This window comes from Aphidius gifuensis, linkage group LG2 (assembly GCF_014905175.1).
Source record: "Aphidius gifuensis isolate YNYX2018 linkage group LG2, ASM1490517v1, whole genome shotgun sequence".
In the NCBI taxonomy this organism is placed as follows: Eukaryota; Metazoa; Arthropoda; class Insecta; order Hymenoptera; family Braconidae; genus Aphidius; species Aphidius gifuensis.
Window position 1 is genome coordinate 261070 of NC_057789.1, and position 15114 is coordinate 276183.

The window sequence follows — 15114 nt, forward strand, 5'->3', positions numbered from 1 at the left end:
ATTAGGCAACTTTGTGTTGACCCTTTCATATACGCATGTATAAATATATATATTGGAACCAGAGATCCAGCATTGAAATATTAAAAGTACCCTAATATGTATAAATACATGAAAAATTTACGTCAAGTGCATTATTATTATTATTATTATTATTATTCATTTTATCAAATCAATTCATTCATTCATTTTCAAGTTTATGTTTCAACTCGAAGCTCACTTGTATTTTTTATAATAAATTTTTACAATTATTAGATGCGCTTCCTCTTTTTTTTTTTTTTTCTTTTACTATTTTTTTCATATGAAAGTATATGAATTTAAAAAAGATAATTAAATAGATATATATTTAATTTTATTTAACGTTATGTTAAAATATGCGGATATATATAAATGTGAGAGATTTATACGTCACTATATGGTATGCCACATTGGGAAAAAATAAAATAAAAAAAAAAAAAGGTTCTTTACTGTTCAATATATAATATTATAGTATAAAGCCGTTGTAATTTATGTTAGCACGGGCGTGCATAATATTGTTTGCACAAAAACTACGATGTCACGTGTCGACGTGTGTCTGTCAGGCTGGTTTGCTCGACACACCACACGCACCATCACTTTCCAATCTATATTACATTTATGTTATACACACGTAATGTTATTATTCTCAATGTGATTTTTCTTTATAATATAATATAAAATAAATACAGTCAAGACTAAATCTTGGTCGTGGGATTTTTCATTATATACTGTCTCATTTTGTATATAACAGTTAATTTAATTTTAAATATAATAAACTGGTTTGCTTTATTTTCATTTAATTCAATTAAAAATAAAAATAAAAAATACTGCATGCATTTAACACTAAATTATTGTTTAATTTATTTATAGATTTTATTTTATATTTCTATATTTAATATTGATATTTGGAGGATATACTCATTGACGCACATACTGATTTTTATTTTTATAATAATTATTAAATGGAATATAACATTGTCCCTCATCTTTCCTCACGTTTGAACGCACTAAAATCCCTTGTTATATTATAGATATGACACGCGTAATCGCGTAATCGTTGCGCGTGCTGGAGTTTGAATCGGGGGAGCTTTGGAATATAAGCACTGTTCAAATCAAATAATAATTTTATACAGAAAAAAAAAATACAACAACAACTCGATTTATCATTAATTTTTAATTTTTAATTTCATAGAAAAAAAAAAACGAAAAAATTAAAAAAAAAAAACATTTCTTGTTTAATTTTTCTTGAAATTTTTACAAACTATTTTTTAGCTATTATATCCTACATCCTGCATACATAATGCTGGGAAAAATAAAGAAATAATATTTGATTCAAACTTCTGGTGTGACGTACTGTGCTTTTGTATATTATAAATGTGACCAGAGTATTATATTATCATTTAAATATATGTATATCAACCGAGTGTTGGAGCTTTGGTCGTTTTTATCGCATACTGCAAATATATTCCTGTATACATATATAATATGCGGAATACATATATTCTCAAATGACAATAATATATCCACACACCAATGTTTTAAAAACAGCTGTGTAATATCATTTAATTTCTTACACTTTTTTTGTAAAATGCATTAAAAAAAAACTCAAATGACAATAACAATAATAACAACAACACCAATATGGAATATATGATGTGAATGCAGTGAGGGGTAGTAGAAAACAGAGTAGAGCGACAGGTGGCCCGTGAAATCAGTGCACGAGGACAAGCTCTACATATTATCACATGCACCCTATTATTGTCACGGCTCATTTGAAAATTAAGTGTATAATAACCTGGGTCGTTTAAAGGGGTGTTTGTTTAACAATTTAATTTTTTTATTTTTCAAACAAATAAAAGTATATATGTTGTCAAGTTGGAAAATAAAATATATATAAATATGTGAAAATAGCTATTTATATAAAATTATATATAAAAAAATAAAATATCAATAATTAAAATAGTATATATATATTTGACTTGTTAACAAATGACTTTTCATGGCAATTTTTCTTATAGATATATATAGCATCATTGTGGATCTGAATATTTAAACGCATTTCACGTTTATTCCTATTTAAATGGTAATACCCCAACGAGTTTTCTCTCCCCACAATATAATAATTGTATTCGCAAATGCATAAGCCCCCATGGATCCCGACGTGAATATATTATAAAACCAGCTTGATATTTCACCTGTATATATACTGCACATATACAGAAACTTGTGATCATTGTTTGCATTGTTCTCTATTTGAAGTAGAACAATGCGAACATTGCGTATATATATAATCAACTTTTAGAAACTTTATAACCACAAATCACTGCAATATTGCTGTCATTTTAATATTTATTTATTATTATTATTATTAATTATAAACAATATATAGTATATTTGTTAAAAAAAAAGAAAAAATTTATTATCAAATTGATCATCATTTGAGTGTCGATTTTAACACATCAGTGGCCACTAAATTGTTGCGTTCACGCACAATCAATCTAAATTGTAATTTGATAATCCTATTTAGTGGAAAGACGCACTTGCTCGTTTCGTGTATGTATATATGTATATAGTTGATATAGGGACGCGTATAATTAGCTATCATTTATTTTACACCCGAGCAGATTTTGCCGGAGGGATCGATTTAAATGTATATATATATTTAGATGGAGGCACCCCAAGGTTTACAATACATCGACCCTTGTAAAGTGGCAGTAGTTGCTCATAGAACGCTCCATTGCTAATGCGACGCGATCATCATCAGGATCCCCGCATACGTCGCCGCATCTATCCAATATCCATTGATATTATATACAAGCGGGTGCCCCCAACGACCCAATCACCAATAAGACAATATACATATATACCCTAAAATTTATATTTGACTTTAAATTTAGCTCTATTTTTTCATTTGAAAGAAAATTGACTTGCTTGTGCGGAAAAAATATAAAAGCTCCGTAGTCAAGTGGTCAAGGTATTATTGTTATTAAATAAATGTGGACACCGTGTTGAAAAAAATACAACAAAAAATATTTCCACCATTTTTTTATCTATCAGTTTAATATATAAATAAGCAGCTGAATATTTTTTTTTATTTCTGCAATCAAAAGGTGACCATATGCAGTAGGGGTTTTATTTGTTGACATATCACGTCTCCACCCTTCTTTTATTTATATTCTTGTCATATTGGCACAAGTCATTTATAATAAATTAATAAATTATTAATAATTATCATAGTCTATTTCTATCTATTCGCATATATACCAACAAAAGATTATTTTATTTTTTAAATCATTGCATATGTATTTTTAAAAATAAACAAAAAAAAATCTAATTAGCAGTAAAATAAAAATACAATATCAAAAATCAAAGGTACGTACGATAAGACATATAAAAAAAAATAAATATATATCTATTGGTTTGGTTGACAAATAGCTGTCCCCCCTAGTATTGCGATGGTCCGCCAAGTCATATTGAAGACATATGGTCCCATAAAAAAGAGATAGGCACAAACACATACAAACACACGCATACAAGAAAATTGAACGGGACTAGAATTTAGTACATTACTATTATAATTTATATAACCAGCAGTAGATCCAATATTAATGGAGACTAAACACCACACATTCAGTGTTTTGAGATCGTATTGTCCCCCGAGTGTGTACACACATTGCACACAAAATGCCACAATTTATATAGTTTCAATGTATACTATATGTCAATGTGTGTACACACCCCCTTTTTACAACAATGTCAAAAAAAAAAAATTAAATGATTTATGGAATAAATACGCCATGACTCGCACATATATACAAATAAAATAATATACAGACTGTTTGACTCATCTCTTGTCTACTTGTGAGTATAAAATATAAATACAAACTCATTCACGATTTTTATTTATTTATTTATTTATTTGACTGTTGTCATTATGATTTTACTATATTTATATATTATAAAAATTGATATTACTATAACCAATAGCCTGCATCTGTTACGTTCAAGTTTCAATTAAATGCAAATTAATTATTTTATTATAAGTTATTATTAACGATGATTTTTTTTATTTTTAAAAATCAATAATATGGAGAAAATATAAATTTTTCATATGAAAATTGTATTTCTGATAGTTGAAATATTTTCTTGTGTATTGGATCAAAGACTGCGACTGTTTTGATATATTAAACAGAGATTGACAGTGACAGGCTGCACAAGAAATAATTTCGCACCTTGCACGGCTTTCACTATGCTAGGGTCGTGTGGCTTTTTATATTTTTATATTTAGTCGATATATTTTATATGTATAAATATATAAAAGTGCTATATAGTTCATATCATCGAAAAATATTTTAAATGTATTTTAATATTGAATTCACAAATCACTCGAAACTTACTTTGAATATTTGCAAATTAGCCATTTGAAATTGAGTATATTATTTAATTATAATTTTAATTATTAAAGCACGAGATTAAATTATTAAATTAATGAAATACATACCTTTTGTCAGTGATGTCTATTTTTTTTTTTAATATTGCACTGTGATTTTGTTTTATCAATAATTCAAAAGAAGCAAAAGAAAAAATTTAAAAAAAAATTTTTAGTGAGACTTAGTCCATCTCTGGAATTTATTTTAAATTTGATATTCATCGACATGATAGATTCCATTAATATTAACAACTGATCATTTTTAAATATTGCTTCTTCAATATAAAATTTAAACAATATTATATTTTTTTTATTATAAATAATAATGGTACAGTTGTCATAATTTTTAATTATTAGTTTTTTGTTTTTTTTTCAATTCACCCTCATCCCATGCAGGATCAGCTTCTCTTTTTTTGTCAATTGAATTTTTCCTTTCCTGTTTCTTTTTCCAATGCCGACGAAACATCTCATTGTAAATTTCATTTAAATTTTGACCTTCTTTTTTGGTTGTTGTTTGTTGTGTTTTTCCTGTAATAGAAAAATTTACTTATTAACAATTTTCAACGACAATAAATGTTTTATTTAATTTTTCTTACCAAATATTTGTGTTATATCAACAACAGCCTGTACAAACTGGTGGAAAAAAATATCATCCAAATTTCCATATTTCTGGAATATAGTTGCAATCATATTGTAAGTTAATTTATAGCCAATATCATCTAGAGTATCTCTCAAATTTTTATATGACACTGAACGAAAAGATTTAGATAAATATTTTGAGAATTTTTCCTAAAAATATTAATGATTATGTATAAATTATTTACTCCCTCATAAATAATTATTAATAATTGTTTTTTTATTGTTTACTTTTATTTCCTTGATGAAATTGATAATAATTTTAAATTGATCAATATCAATTCTCAAATCATGTATTCTGGACTCATCAAAATTTTTAAATTTCATAACACCATTGTATACCATTGCAATTAAACTTTGAGTCAATTTTGCATTGAATTCCTCACAATAGTATGATCCTGTCAATAAATTAATTATATAAAATTACTTTTGATTATTACGTTGATTTAAATATATTAAAATCTATGAAATACATTTTTTAATTACCAATTCTACTTTTGAGATTTAATACAATCAATATGAAATCATTAATATTCACTGTTCCATTTTCCTCGACACAGAATGAATATATACAGTTGAAAATATTGGCATTTATAATATATCCACTTTTTTCTAAAGCACGATTGATGAAAGAATGATGACTATATCCACGAAAGCCTGGTAGTTCAAATCTTTCAAATATTTCCTTCAAACGATAAATACATATTATTACATATTGAAAATTAATTTAAATAAATTTTTAATTGACAAATAATATCTAATGCTTAATTATACTTCACACAATAATGTTATTTTTGTCAGGCTTGCAATAGACAGTATATTTTTTGGTACAAAGTCATCTAAATCTGATAACAAGTCCAACTCAGGAATGATTGAGTCGTCGAGTTGATGTATAATATGACCTGGTATAATAATATAATAGTTAATTTATTGATAATAAAATAATAATCTTTTTACATACAATTTTGATTCAATGAGAAACTTTCATGTCTCAAAATATTATATAATCTTTTAAAGTCAATTGTTTGATCATTTTGAAATGCCATATTCAAAAAAAGTTGATGATCACTGTCTTGAATGTATGCAGATTTTATTATATCAAACTGTAAATAATAATTATTCATTTATTTATATTTTATTTTATTTATATTTATTAAGTTTTTATTTACCTTATGTTCTATATTGGGTAAATCAATATCTCGATCATACTCTCTGAAATAAAAAACATTGAAATATATCAAGGTTAAGCTTTTAAACAATTTTTATAATGTCATTTTAATTTATATACATTTGACTTACTCCAAAATAATATCATGCTTAGATAATAATTGTAAAAAAAAAGTTGGCCCTTTAAATGTGTCAGCTGTAAATGGTATAATGTAATATGTAGTATGTGGTTTTAAGTTGACCCTAACACCAAGTTGACCACTACGACGAAGTGGATAAATAGGTATATATTCCATATACTTCAATGGTTTAGATACAGCTCGATTTTCATGAGCCTATATGTATTGAAAAAATTAATATTGTCGCATATTAAAAAAAATGACATAAATATTTTAATGTAATATTAAACTTACTTGTACGATTTGAAAAAAAATAAGAGTTTTGCTAGATGGTACCAAGTCATATCTATGTTTTATTGACAGACCAACAAGAACATCACATGTCTCTTTTCCTTTATCTGGCTTTGTCGTCAGCATGCGATATTGAGGAAAAAAACCAAATATATCACTATCTTTTGCTTCCTTAATGTTTATTCCTCCCATCCATTTTCCGTCAGTTGTTGATAGTGCTAATTTTGTTATGCCATCTTCATCATAAACATCACCTATTATTGTATTAGGTGTTAAATTACAAATATCAATAAAATTAAAAAATCTAACAAAATTTTCAAAGAGAATCCAACTTTCTCCGGGTACTTTTATTTTCAATTCAGTGTCAATAAATTTTTTTGGAATCACATTGCGAATAAAACCATGATAAGGATTTTCTATTTCTTTACCATGTGGATTTCTTAATCGTATTAATTTAAATTCATCATCTGGATATTTTCCTTTTATTATTTTTACATCTGTAATTGCATAGACATGATTTGGCTGAAGACCAATATTTATTATTTCATTATTTTCCTCCATTCGTTTAACCGAATAAGTTGTACAACTTATCATTGAAGTTTTCACTATTGAATCTCGTAAAATAATAAATGATTCATTTGCTGATCTTTTGACAATGTATGTTTCAATAATACCTCCAGTAAAATCTCTCATTGAAACTCCAGAATGACCTCCATCGAGTCTTTGATATGATCGATAGAGTAATTTTGCATAAGCTTTTTCGACTAAAGCTGGCTGAAATATTATTTTGTAAATAATTGAGACGAGTTTTAGAAAATATAAAAAATAAAATACACCAACCCAAAATTCATTGTTAAATCCTGAGGATGCATAGACAAGTTTCTTATCTTGAGTATTAAATGCAAGACGATCATCGATAACAACGTCAACCCATATTCCTCCTTGCCAAAATCTTTTAAAAATATCTATTTTTTTACTATCAACTTAATTTATCTTTGTTTATTAACAAGGTTATTTATGTATTTACCTGAAGTGAAATATTCCAGCATAACTATCATCGTCAAAGTTCTGGGTATTTGGATTGACAATAAAATTAAATAAATCTTTGTGGTTTTGAAGATGAACAAGTGCAACTATGAACCAACAATCTCCCAAATTGCCTTGTTTTACGTGAAACTTTTTGTTATCAGTTGAATAAAAAACAGGGTCACCTACAATTTCCTACAAAAAAAAAAAAAAACAAAAAAATGATTATAAAAAAAAGGGCATTTTCAATTTATTTACTGTCTATAATTACTATTGGTCTGCGTAAAACTTGATTTTCAATAAGTGAAAATGATTCTTCAGCAAATTGATAATCTTTAAATAATTTATCCGCAAGTAGAAATTGTTTTATAAGATAAATAAAATCCTGTTGTTGTAATTCAATTATGTCGCCATTTTTATACTCAGTCAACTGAAATTATTTTGAATTAAAATTTATTACTTAATAATTTCATAATCAACAAAATAATTATGACATTTTTATTAGCAGACCTGAACATTCTCAAGTGGTATTTCTTCAGTGGTAGGATCATACCTTATCGAAATACAATGACCTTGAAAATTATAATTATAATTGAATTTTATTGAGGCAGATAATTTTTTATAAATAATTTTTGTTGTTTAAATAAAATTACCAATTAGCTGATTCAACTGCAAATACACCAAAAAAATGCAATTTTTCTTCATAATTAAGTACAGAATATTTTCGTAATAATGTATATTTTTAAATTTAAAAAAAAAATATATTTTTATTAAAAATTCTTGATAGATACAGTCAGTACAGTGGTTATTTATGTTTTAAGTTAAAAATTGCTATTGAAAAAATGTATTTTATGCTCAGGAATTTGTGTTATCATGTTTTTATTTTGTTGCTTTTTGTCATAAAAATATATAACAAATATCAACTTCTGCATTCTTTATCTTTTTATTTTTTTACCAGCTAATGTAATATTGTTAAATAAAATATCAATGAAATATTATTTTATAAATAGGAAAATTAAAACAAAAAAAAAAATAATAAATTGATTAAATTAATTAAAGCATAATGTCATGTATTTTATTATTTAAAAAAAAAAAATAAACAAAACCTATTGATTTCTACCAAAGCTATATTTATAATTATCTTTTTATTAAATACATATAATTGAATGTTTTTAAATTAAAAAAAAAAAGATTTTATTTATAAATTCTAGATGACATATGATTTATTAAAAAGCCAAATCAAATAAATAAATAAAATGATTAAATTATTTGTTCATTCTATTTTTCAATAGTTACAAACAAGTCTTGAAAATATAATTATCACAACGTCAAAATATTGATAATAAAATATTTAAAAAAACAAAAAACAAATGCTTTTCGTTTTCAAATAATCAACAATGACTAATTGTTTTTTTTTTTTAATTTTGTTTTACATCTTGATTTAGAATTCTTATCTTTATTTTTGTTATGCTTTTTTTTTTTTTCCTTGAATATTTTATTTATTCTCTAAGTTCATGTCAACAAGGTAGCCATGCCTTCTTCACAAAACATAGGTAATTTTTTTTTAAATTAATTTTATTAATTTGTTAAACAATTAAAAACCAACAATTAACTAAATTTTTTGTTATTTAAATATAATTGTAGAAGCTGTTCGTGATGTTGCCTTATCGAGAATATCATGCCTCGAAAAATTAGATACTGTAAAAATTAAATTTGACAGACAAGGTTGTTATTATAATAAAACTCAAATTGTCAACGATGAGGATGAATTGCTGTTAAATGTTTGTCATGCTAATGGGCCCTCAACAGCAAATAACTATTTAGCAACAAGTACTGATAGTTTTACTTTACATCTTCGAGATAAATTTTCAAATAAAAATTTAGTACGATTTGTCAAGACACCTTTTCACAATGTCAGTTTTAAATCATCAACAAAAATTAATTTATCAAGACTCATTATAAAATAATAAATTAATATAAAATTATTGATATTTTTATTTAGGAATTTTATGTGATGATTCAGGGCAATATAAATCTAGGAGTTGTTAAAAAAAAAAAATGTTTATTTGGTTTAAAATTAAATGTTTACGATGGATACTTTCAAAAAATTTATCAAATACGAGGATCAACTTTTAGACGAATGGGATCCAAATTTCAATACAAGGTTGCTAATTTTTTTTTTACTCAATTTATTATTAACTAAACAATATATTTAATATAATAATTATTTTTTAAAATAGATATTAAATTATTATGGATATAAAATTGGAAGTATAATTAGAAAACCTGATGGTCTTTTGTCAACGAAAAACACTTGTCAAATTGATTTTCCAATCAGTGTCAATGTACAAGGAAAAATTCTTCTAATTGCTGCAGCATTATTTTTGGTAATTATGTAGCTTTTTTAATTATTCACTTATCAATCTATGCATTTTATGAAAATAATTATTTTTATATTTTTAACAGGATTATGTAGAGTTTAAAAATATTTCAATTGACGCAACACCGCCAATGATGTTTTACACCTTTTAAAAAATATATAAAATAATAAATGATAAATAATTGTTTGACTTTAAAAATACAAATAAATATAGATTTTTATTTTTACTAAAATTAAATGTGTTTTTTATTTTTAAATTATTATTATGAGCTTTAGATAAAACAAGCTAAATATTTTTTTTTATCATAGATAAAGATTTGTTTTTAATATATTTTATCGTGCTAGAAGTAACTTTTTTTTTTAGGCTTTCTACAAGTTTTAAAATTAAATAATTTAATTCAATAATTATTAATTTAATAAAATAATTAATTATTTTTTTTTCCCAACGAAATTTTGCCAACGTCGACAAGTAGTTAAATTAAAAAAAGAATTATTTTATTTCTATAATGAAAAATGAAAAAATAAAACCGATAAATGTATATATTAAGAAAAAATAAAATAAAAAAAAAAATAACGATAAAATAATTCTTGTTTTTTTTTTTCGTCTTGTAATAAAAAATTCATGACGTTGTTTCGTATGACGACTGACGTCACGAGAATTTATCCACTGTAACATATTATTTTGTGTCATTAATTCACTCAATTGGCTACGTTTTTATTAAAAAAATAAAAAGGAGGGGAATATGTAAGTTGAACAAACTGGAAGTATGAAGCATACACACACTCTCTCGCCGACACAATTATATTTTCGTGTTACAAAACTCTTTAGTCTTTCATCGAGTATTCACGACGTAGATAAGCTACAAACATCTCAGATTATCAGTGGAAAATCCAATCGTGTGTTGACATAACAAGTGTGCAAATGTATAAACTACACAGTTAAATTCAATGTCATATTTATTTGACAATTTGCTATAATTAATTTGAATCATGTCTTGTTGTTTTGATCAAGCATTTACATATTTATATGATCGTATGTATTTAAAAAATTAAAAATAAATTATTTAAATCTCAACAAATATAAATAATAAATAAACTATCAAGTTTAAAAATTTATTAAAAAATACTTGCTGGATATATTTTTATACAGTTTAAAAAATTAGATATTAATTAATTATATTTTTTATTTAATTGAAAATTAAATTCAAGTTGTTTTTTTTTTCTAATAAAAAGTTGGATTTTAGGTTTTTGGCCCCAAACAAATATTGATATTCCCGATGGCCTTGAGGATCTATTAAATATTGATAAACTTTTTATTGACGAAAGACTTGATGGAATTGATGGTAAATATCATAAAATTAATTAATATTTTTTAAATGGTTTATTTCAATTTTAAATTTTAGTTTTTACAAGAAAATATTGTCAAGCACATTGTGTAATTGTCAACATGACGGGCCAACCATTGTACTCAATTTATCAAGAATCTCATGGTAAAAAACAAGACAGATCATTTCGATCAAGCTCAGTAAATTCGAAATTGAAAATTCATGATAAAAATGGAAAAGAAGTACTGATGCTTGAAAAACCAGATTTTTTAAATCACAATGTAAATATAAATTAATTTTTTTTCATATTTTTAAATTATAAAATATATATTAAATTTTTAAAAAATATTATTAATTTTTCATCAGGAAGTTTATGTTTATTCTGGAAGATTAAAGCTAGGAATAATTAAAAAACACGATTACTATTCTCAACTGACAAAATTGAGTGTATTTAATTCACGAAGACGTAGAGTTTTTGAAATTAATATTAATCCATCAAATAATATCAAACAATATGAGGTAAGCTATTTATTAACTCACAAAAAAAAAAAATAATTAATTAATAAAAATTAATCTCAGATAAACAGCACAAAAGGACAACACCATAAAATTGGAGAAATAAATAAAAAATTTAGTGATTCAAATGGAGAATATTGTATTAATCCTGATAAATATGGTATTTATTTTTTTTCCATTGAATTTGATGTTAAAGAAAAGGCTCTTTTATTAGCTGCACTATTGCTCTTGGTAATAAATATAATTAAAAATTTATAATTTTAAAAAATTGACTAAGGCAAAATTAATTAATTTATATATTTTTTTTCTTTTTAAAAAATAGGATTCCAATTATTTTGAGTGCTGAAAATAATAACAACAATAATTTTTTGTATAAGGAAAATTAAATAAATAAATATTTACAGACACAACAATAAAAATGTTCTATGAGTCATTTGACTGATATCACAAATCCTAATTTAAATTATTTACTGACACACGAGTCATTGTGTGATGAGCAAAAGTAAATAAAATATAAATATTAAATATTTAGTTGTTCACGTTTTTGAAAAGTTTAACAAGTGTTTTAAATTAAATTTGTATTTTCCAAAATGTCTGTCGATAAATGTGAGTGTTTTAAACAATTTAAAAAATATTTTTATAAATTTTTTTAACTGATATTTAATATAGTTAATTAATTAATTAGAAAATTAATAATTTTATTTATTATTTAGATAAACGTTTGCCAATAAGTAGCCAACCTGAGGATGGACTGAATCTTCTTGGGTCACTTGACAAATTTTTCATTGATCATCAAAACAACCAGTGGGAACGTGAGTTTATTTATAAATAAATTATAATTATTTTTTTAAATAATGTTTTTTGTATTTTTAGTCTTTACAGGCAAAGATTGTTACCCGATTGTTGATGTAAATGGTAAACTTTTAGTTTTCGTTCAAAAATTACTTGGAAGACCAGGTGTAACAAGATTTGGTGATTCAAAAAATTGGAATAGCTGGATTTATAATAATGTTGGACAAGAAGTATTTAGACTTGAAAAATTTAATTTTGGTGAAGATGTAAGAAACATTTTAGTTAATTATCATCAAACAATTTAATTAATATTTATATTTATTTTTCAAGACTGTCCAGGTATTTTCTGGTGCTGTTAAACTTGGCACAATTTTAAAAAAAACTTCATGGTGTCCAACAATTAATATTTTAAATGATGAAGATGTCCATGTACTGACATTGAAAGGACGTCTTCTTGGTCTTGATACTCAACACAAATTCAAGGTATTTATTTTTATAATTCACAATTTATAATGTTGAAAAGTTTAATTCTTTTTTTTTTTTTTTTTTTTCTTTTTTTATTCAAGATATTTACAATGGATGACAATGAAATTGGAGAAATAAAAAGAACATTTTTAGATGAAAAAAAAGATTATTTCTCAAATGATAATTATGTTGCGACATTTCCTCTGTCACTTGATGTTAAATGGAAAGCTATTTTGATGGCTGTCATGATTCTCATGGTTGGTATTTTATTTTTAGTCACATTTTTACTCAAGCAATATTGTATTTATTATTATTTTTTTTTTTTTTGTCTGCAGGATTTTACTTATTCCAAAAGATGAAATTTTATCAAGTTTTATAAATCAACGATAATAGAATGTAAATTATTTTTAATTTTAATTTTTTAAACTTTTTAAATAATATAATATTTTGCTAGATAAATGCAGATGAATGAATGGATAAAAAATTCACTGTTTAATTATGGCCTTTTTGATGAAAATATTGTTTTCCATAATTTTTTTTTTTTTTTTTTTTGCTTGACCGTTTATAAAAATTGTAAAAATAGCTTTGAAAAAAATCAACTATTTATTCAACATTGCTAGTTGTCTTGAGGATCATAATAATAATAAAAAAAAAAAATATTCCAACATGTTTTATTTTTAAACCTTGATTTAAATTTTGGCGCACTATCCTAGCTGCCATGACAGTTATTTATTATTATTTTTTTTTTTGTTGAAATGTGAGCACTTTAGACAACTTCAGACTGCTTCAGACTTCAACACAATTGATAATTTAGATTTTATATGAGTCTATGAGTCATAAACATTGACATCATGACAGATATCACTGGCTCAGTCATAAATGAATATTGCCATTGGACACAAGCAAAAAAAATAGATAAGATAAACATAAAACTTATCTTTTTTTAAATTGAAAACAATCATTTACATTCATTGTGTATTATTTTTAACAAAAAATACCATATTGATTTTGAATATGTTGCCTCAAAAATGTAAGACACACTTTTATTTATAATATTAAAAAATTCATTTATACTTTTATTATAAATAACGAAATAATATAAAATATCTCTCTTGTAATACAGTTGATTGTCCACCACCAGCATATTCTGACATATCACCAGGAATACAAATGTTGATACCACTTGACAAACTCATGATAAATCATGATATTGAAATGTTGTCACGAATTCCAGCAGGTATTTATTTTTATATATCATCAATAAAAAATATCATTAGTTAAAGTAATAAATAGCTGTCAATTTATTTTATAGATTTTAAACATTGCAATGTTATTGTTGATATGCTTGAAGAACCTTTGTATTATTCACAACAAATACCTCGAGGTTCAGGAATGTGGACTAGTTTTATTTTTGATAAATATGGACAAGTTGCATTTAAAATATCAAAAGTATTTGATGTAAGTTTATTTGCTAAATAATTACATCAGTTATTATAATGATAATTTTTTAAATTTCAAGGAAGTGACAGTGTCATGTAATGACATTAAAATTGGATCAGTCATTAAAAAATTTTCTCTCTCTCCAAATTTTGGTATTTACAATTCAAATAATAAAGAAGTACTAAAATTAAAGGGCTCTTTTCTTGGAATGAGTCTTGAGCACAAATTGAAGCTTGAAACATTAGATGGACAAGAAATTGGTGAAATTAAAAATACATGTTCAATTGATCAACGTACATGCTTGACAAATATTAATTACACAGCAACATTTCCTGAAAATCTTGATGTTCATTGTAAAGCCATCATCTTGGCAACAATGATAATATGGGTAAATTATTTTTAAACAAAATCATTAACAATAAAACTAATGAATCAATTTTATTTCAGGACTTTGATCATTCCAAATAATGAAATTACATTTTTTTATTAAAAAAGTATTTTGTTTACCAACAA

The 15114-nt window shown here is 24.4% G+C and overlaps 4 protein-coding genes across 5 annotated transcripts; 3 read left to right on the forward strand and 1 right to left on the reverse strand.

Annotated features, from left to right (window-relative positions):
* Positions 1-4626: 4626 nt before the first annotated feature.
* On the reverse strand, positions 4627-8558 carry LOC122849315. The gene is made up of 17 exons (XM_044148006.1): positions 8516-8558; positions 8337-8352; positions 8194-8236; positions 7955-8113; positions 7685-7878; positions 7498-7609; positions 7242-7431; positions 6703-6911; positions 6380-6582; positions 6250-6292; positions 6042-6183; positions 5855-5982; positions 5567-5765; positions 5423-5478; positions 5041-5113; positions 4826-4972; positions 4627-4637 (listed from the first exon to the last, which is right to left on the reverse strand). The coding sequence occupies exons 1-17, from the start codon at positions 8556-8558 to the stop codon at positions 4627-4629; spliced, it is 1968 nt and encodes a 655-aa protein (XP_044003941.1).
* A 2305-nt stretch (positions 8559-10863) lies between these two features.
* LOC122848125 lies at positions 10864-12266 on the forward strand. The gene is made up of 6 exons (XM_044145981.1): positions 10864-11096; positions 11308-11406; positions 11467-11669; positions 11755-11907; positions 11968-12135; positions 12227-12266. Exons 1-6 carry the CDS (start codon positions 11054-11056, stop codon positions 12248-12250), a joined length of 690 nt encoding a protein of 229 aa, XP_044001916.1. The 5' UTR covers positions 10864-11053; the 3' UTR covers positions 12251-12266.
* Positions 12267-12393: 127 nt separating this feature from the next.
* LOC122848128 lies at positions 12394-13823 on the forward strand. Of its 2 annotated transcripts, none has more exons than XM_044145985.1 (6): positions 12394-12510; positions 12618-12716; positions 12778-12962; positions 13027-13179; positions 13263-13418; positions 13497-13823. In XM_044145985.1, the coding sequence occupies exons 1-6, from the start codon at positions 12495-12497 to the stop codon at positions 13518-13520; spliced, it is 633 nt and encodes a 210-aa protein (XP_044001920.1). In that variant the 5' UTR covers positions 12394-12494; the 3' UTR covers positions 13521-13823. The 2 variants fall into 2 exon arrangements, with proteins under 2 accessions (XP_044001920.1, XP_044001921.1); XM_044145986.1 differs by having other exon boundaries at positions 13036-13179; positions 13497-13657.
* Positions 13824-13978: 155 nt separating this feature from the next.
* LOC122848129 lies at positions 13979-15084 on the forward strand. The gene is made up of 5 exons (XM_044145987.1): positions 13979-14191; positions 14285-14398; positions 14474-14619; positions 14681-14989; positions 15049-15084. The coding sequence occupies exons 1-5, from the start codon at positions 14176-14178 to the stop codon at positions 15067-15069; spliced, it is 606 nt and encodes a 201-aa protein (XP_044001922.1). The 5' UTR covers positions 13979-14175; the 3' UTR covers positions 15070-15084.
* Positions 15085-15114: the final 30 nt, after the last annotated feature.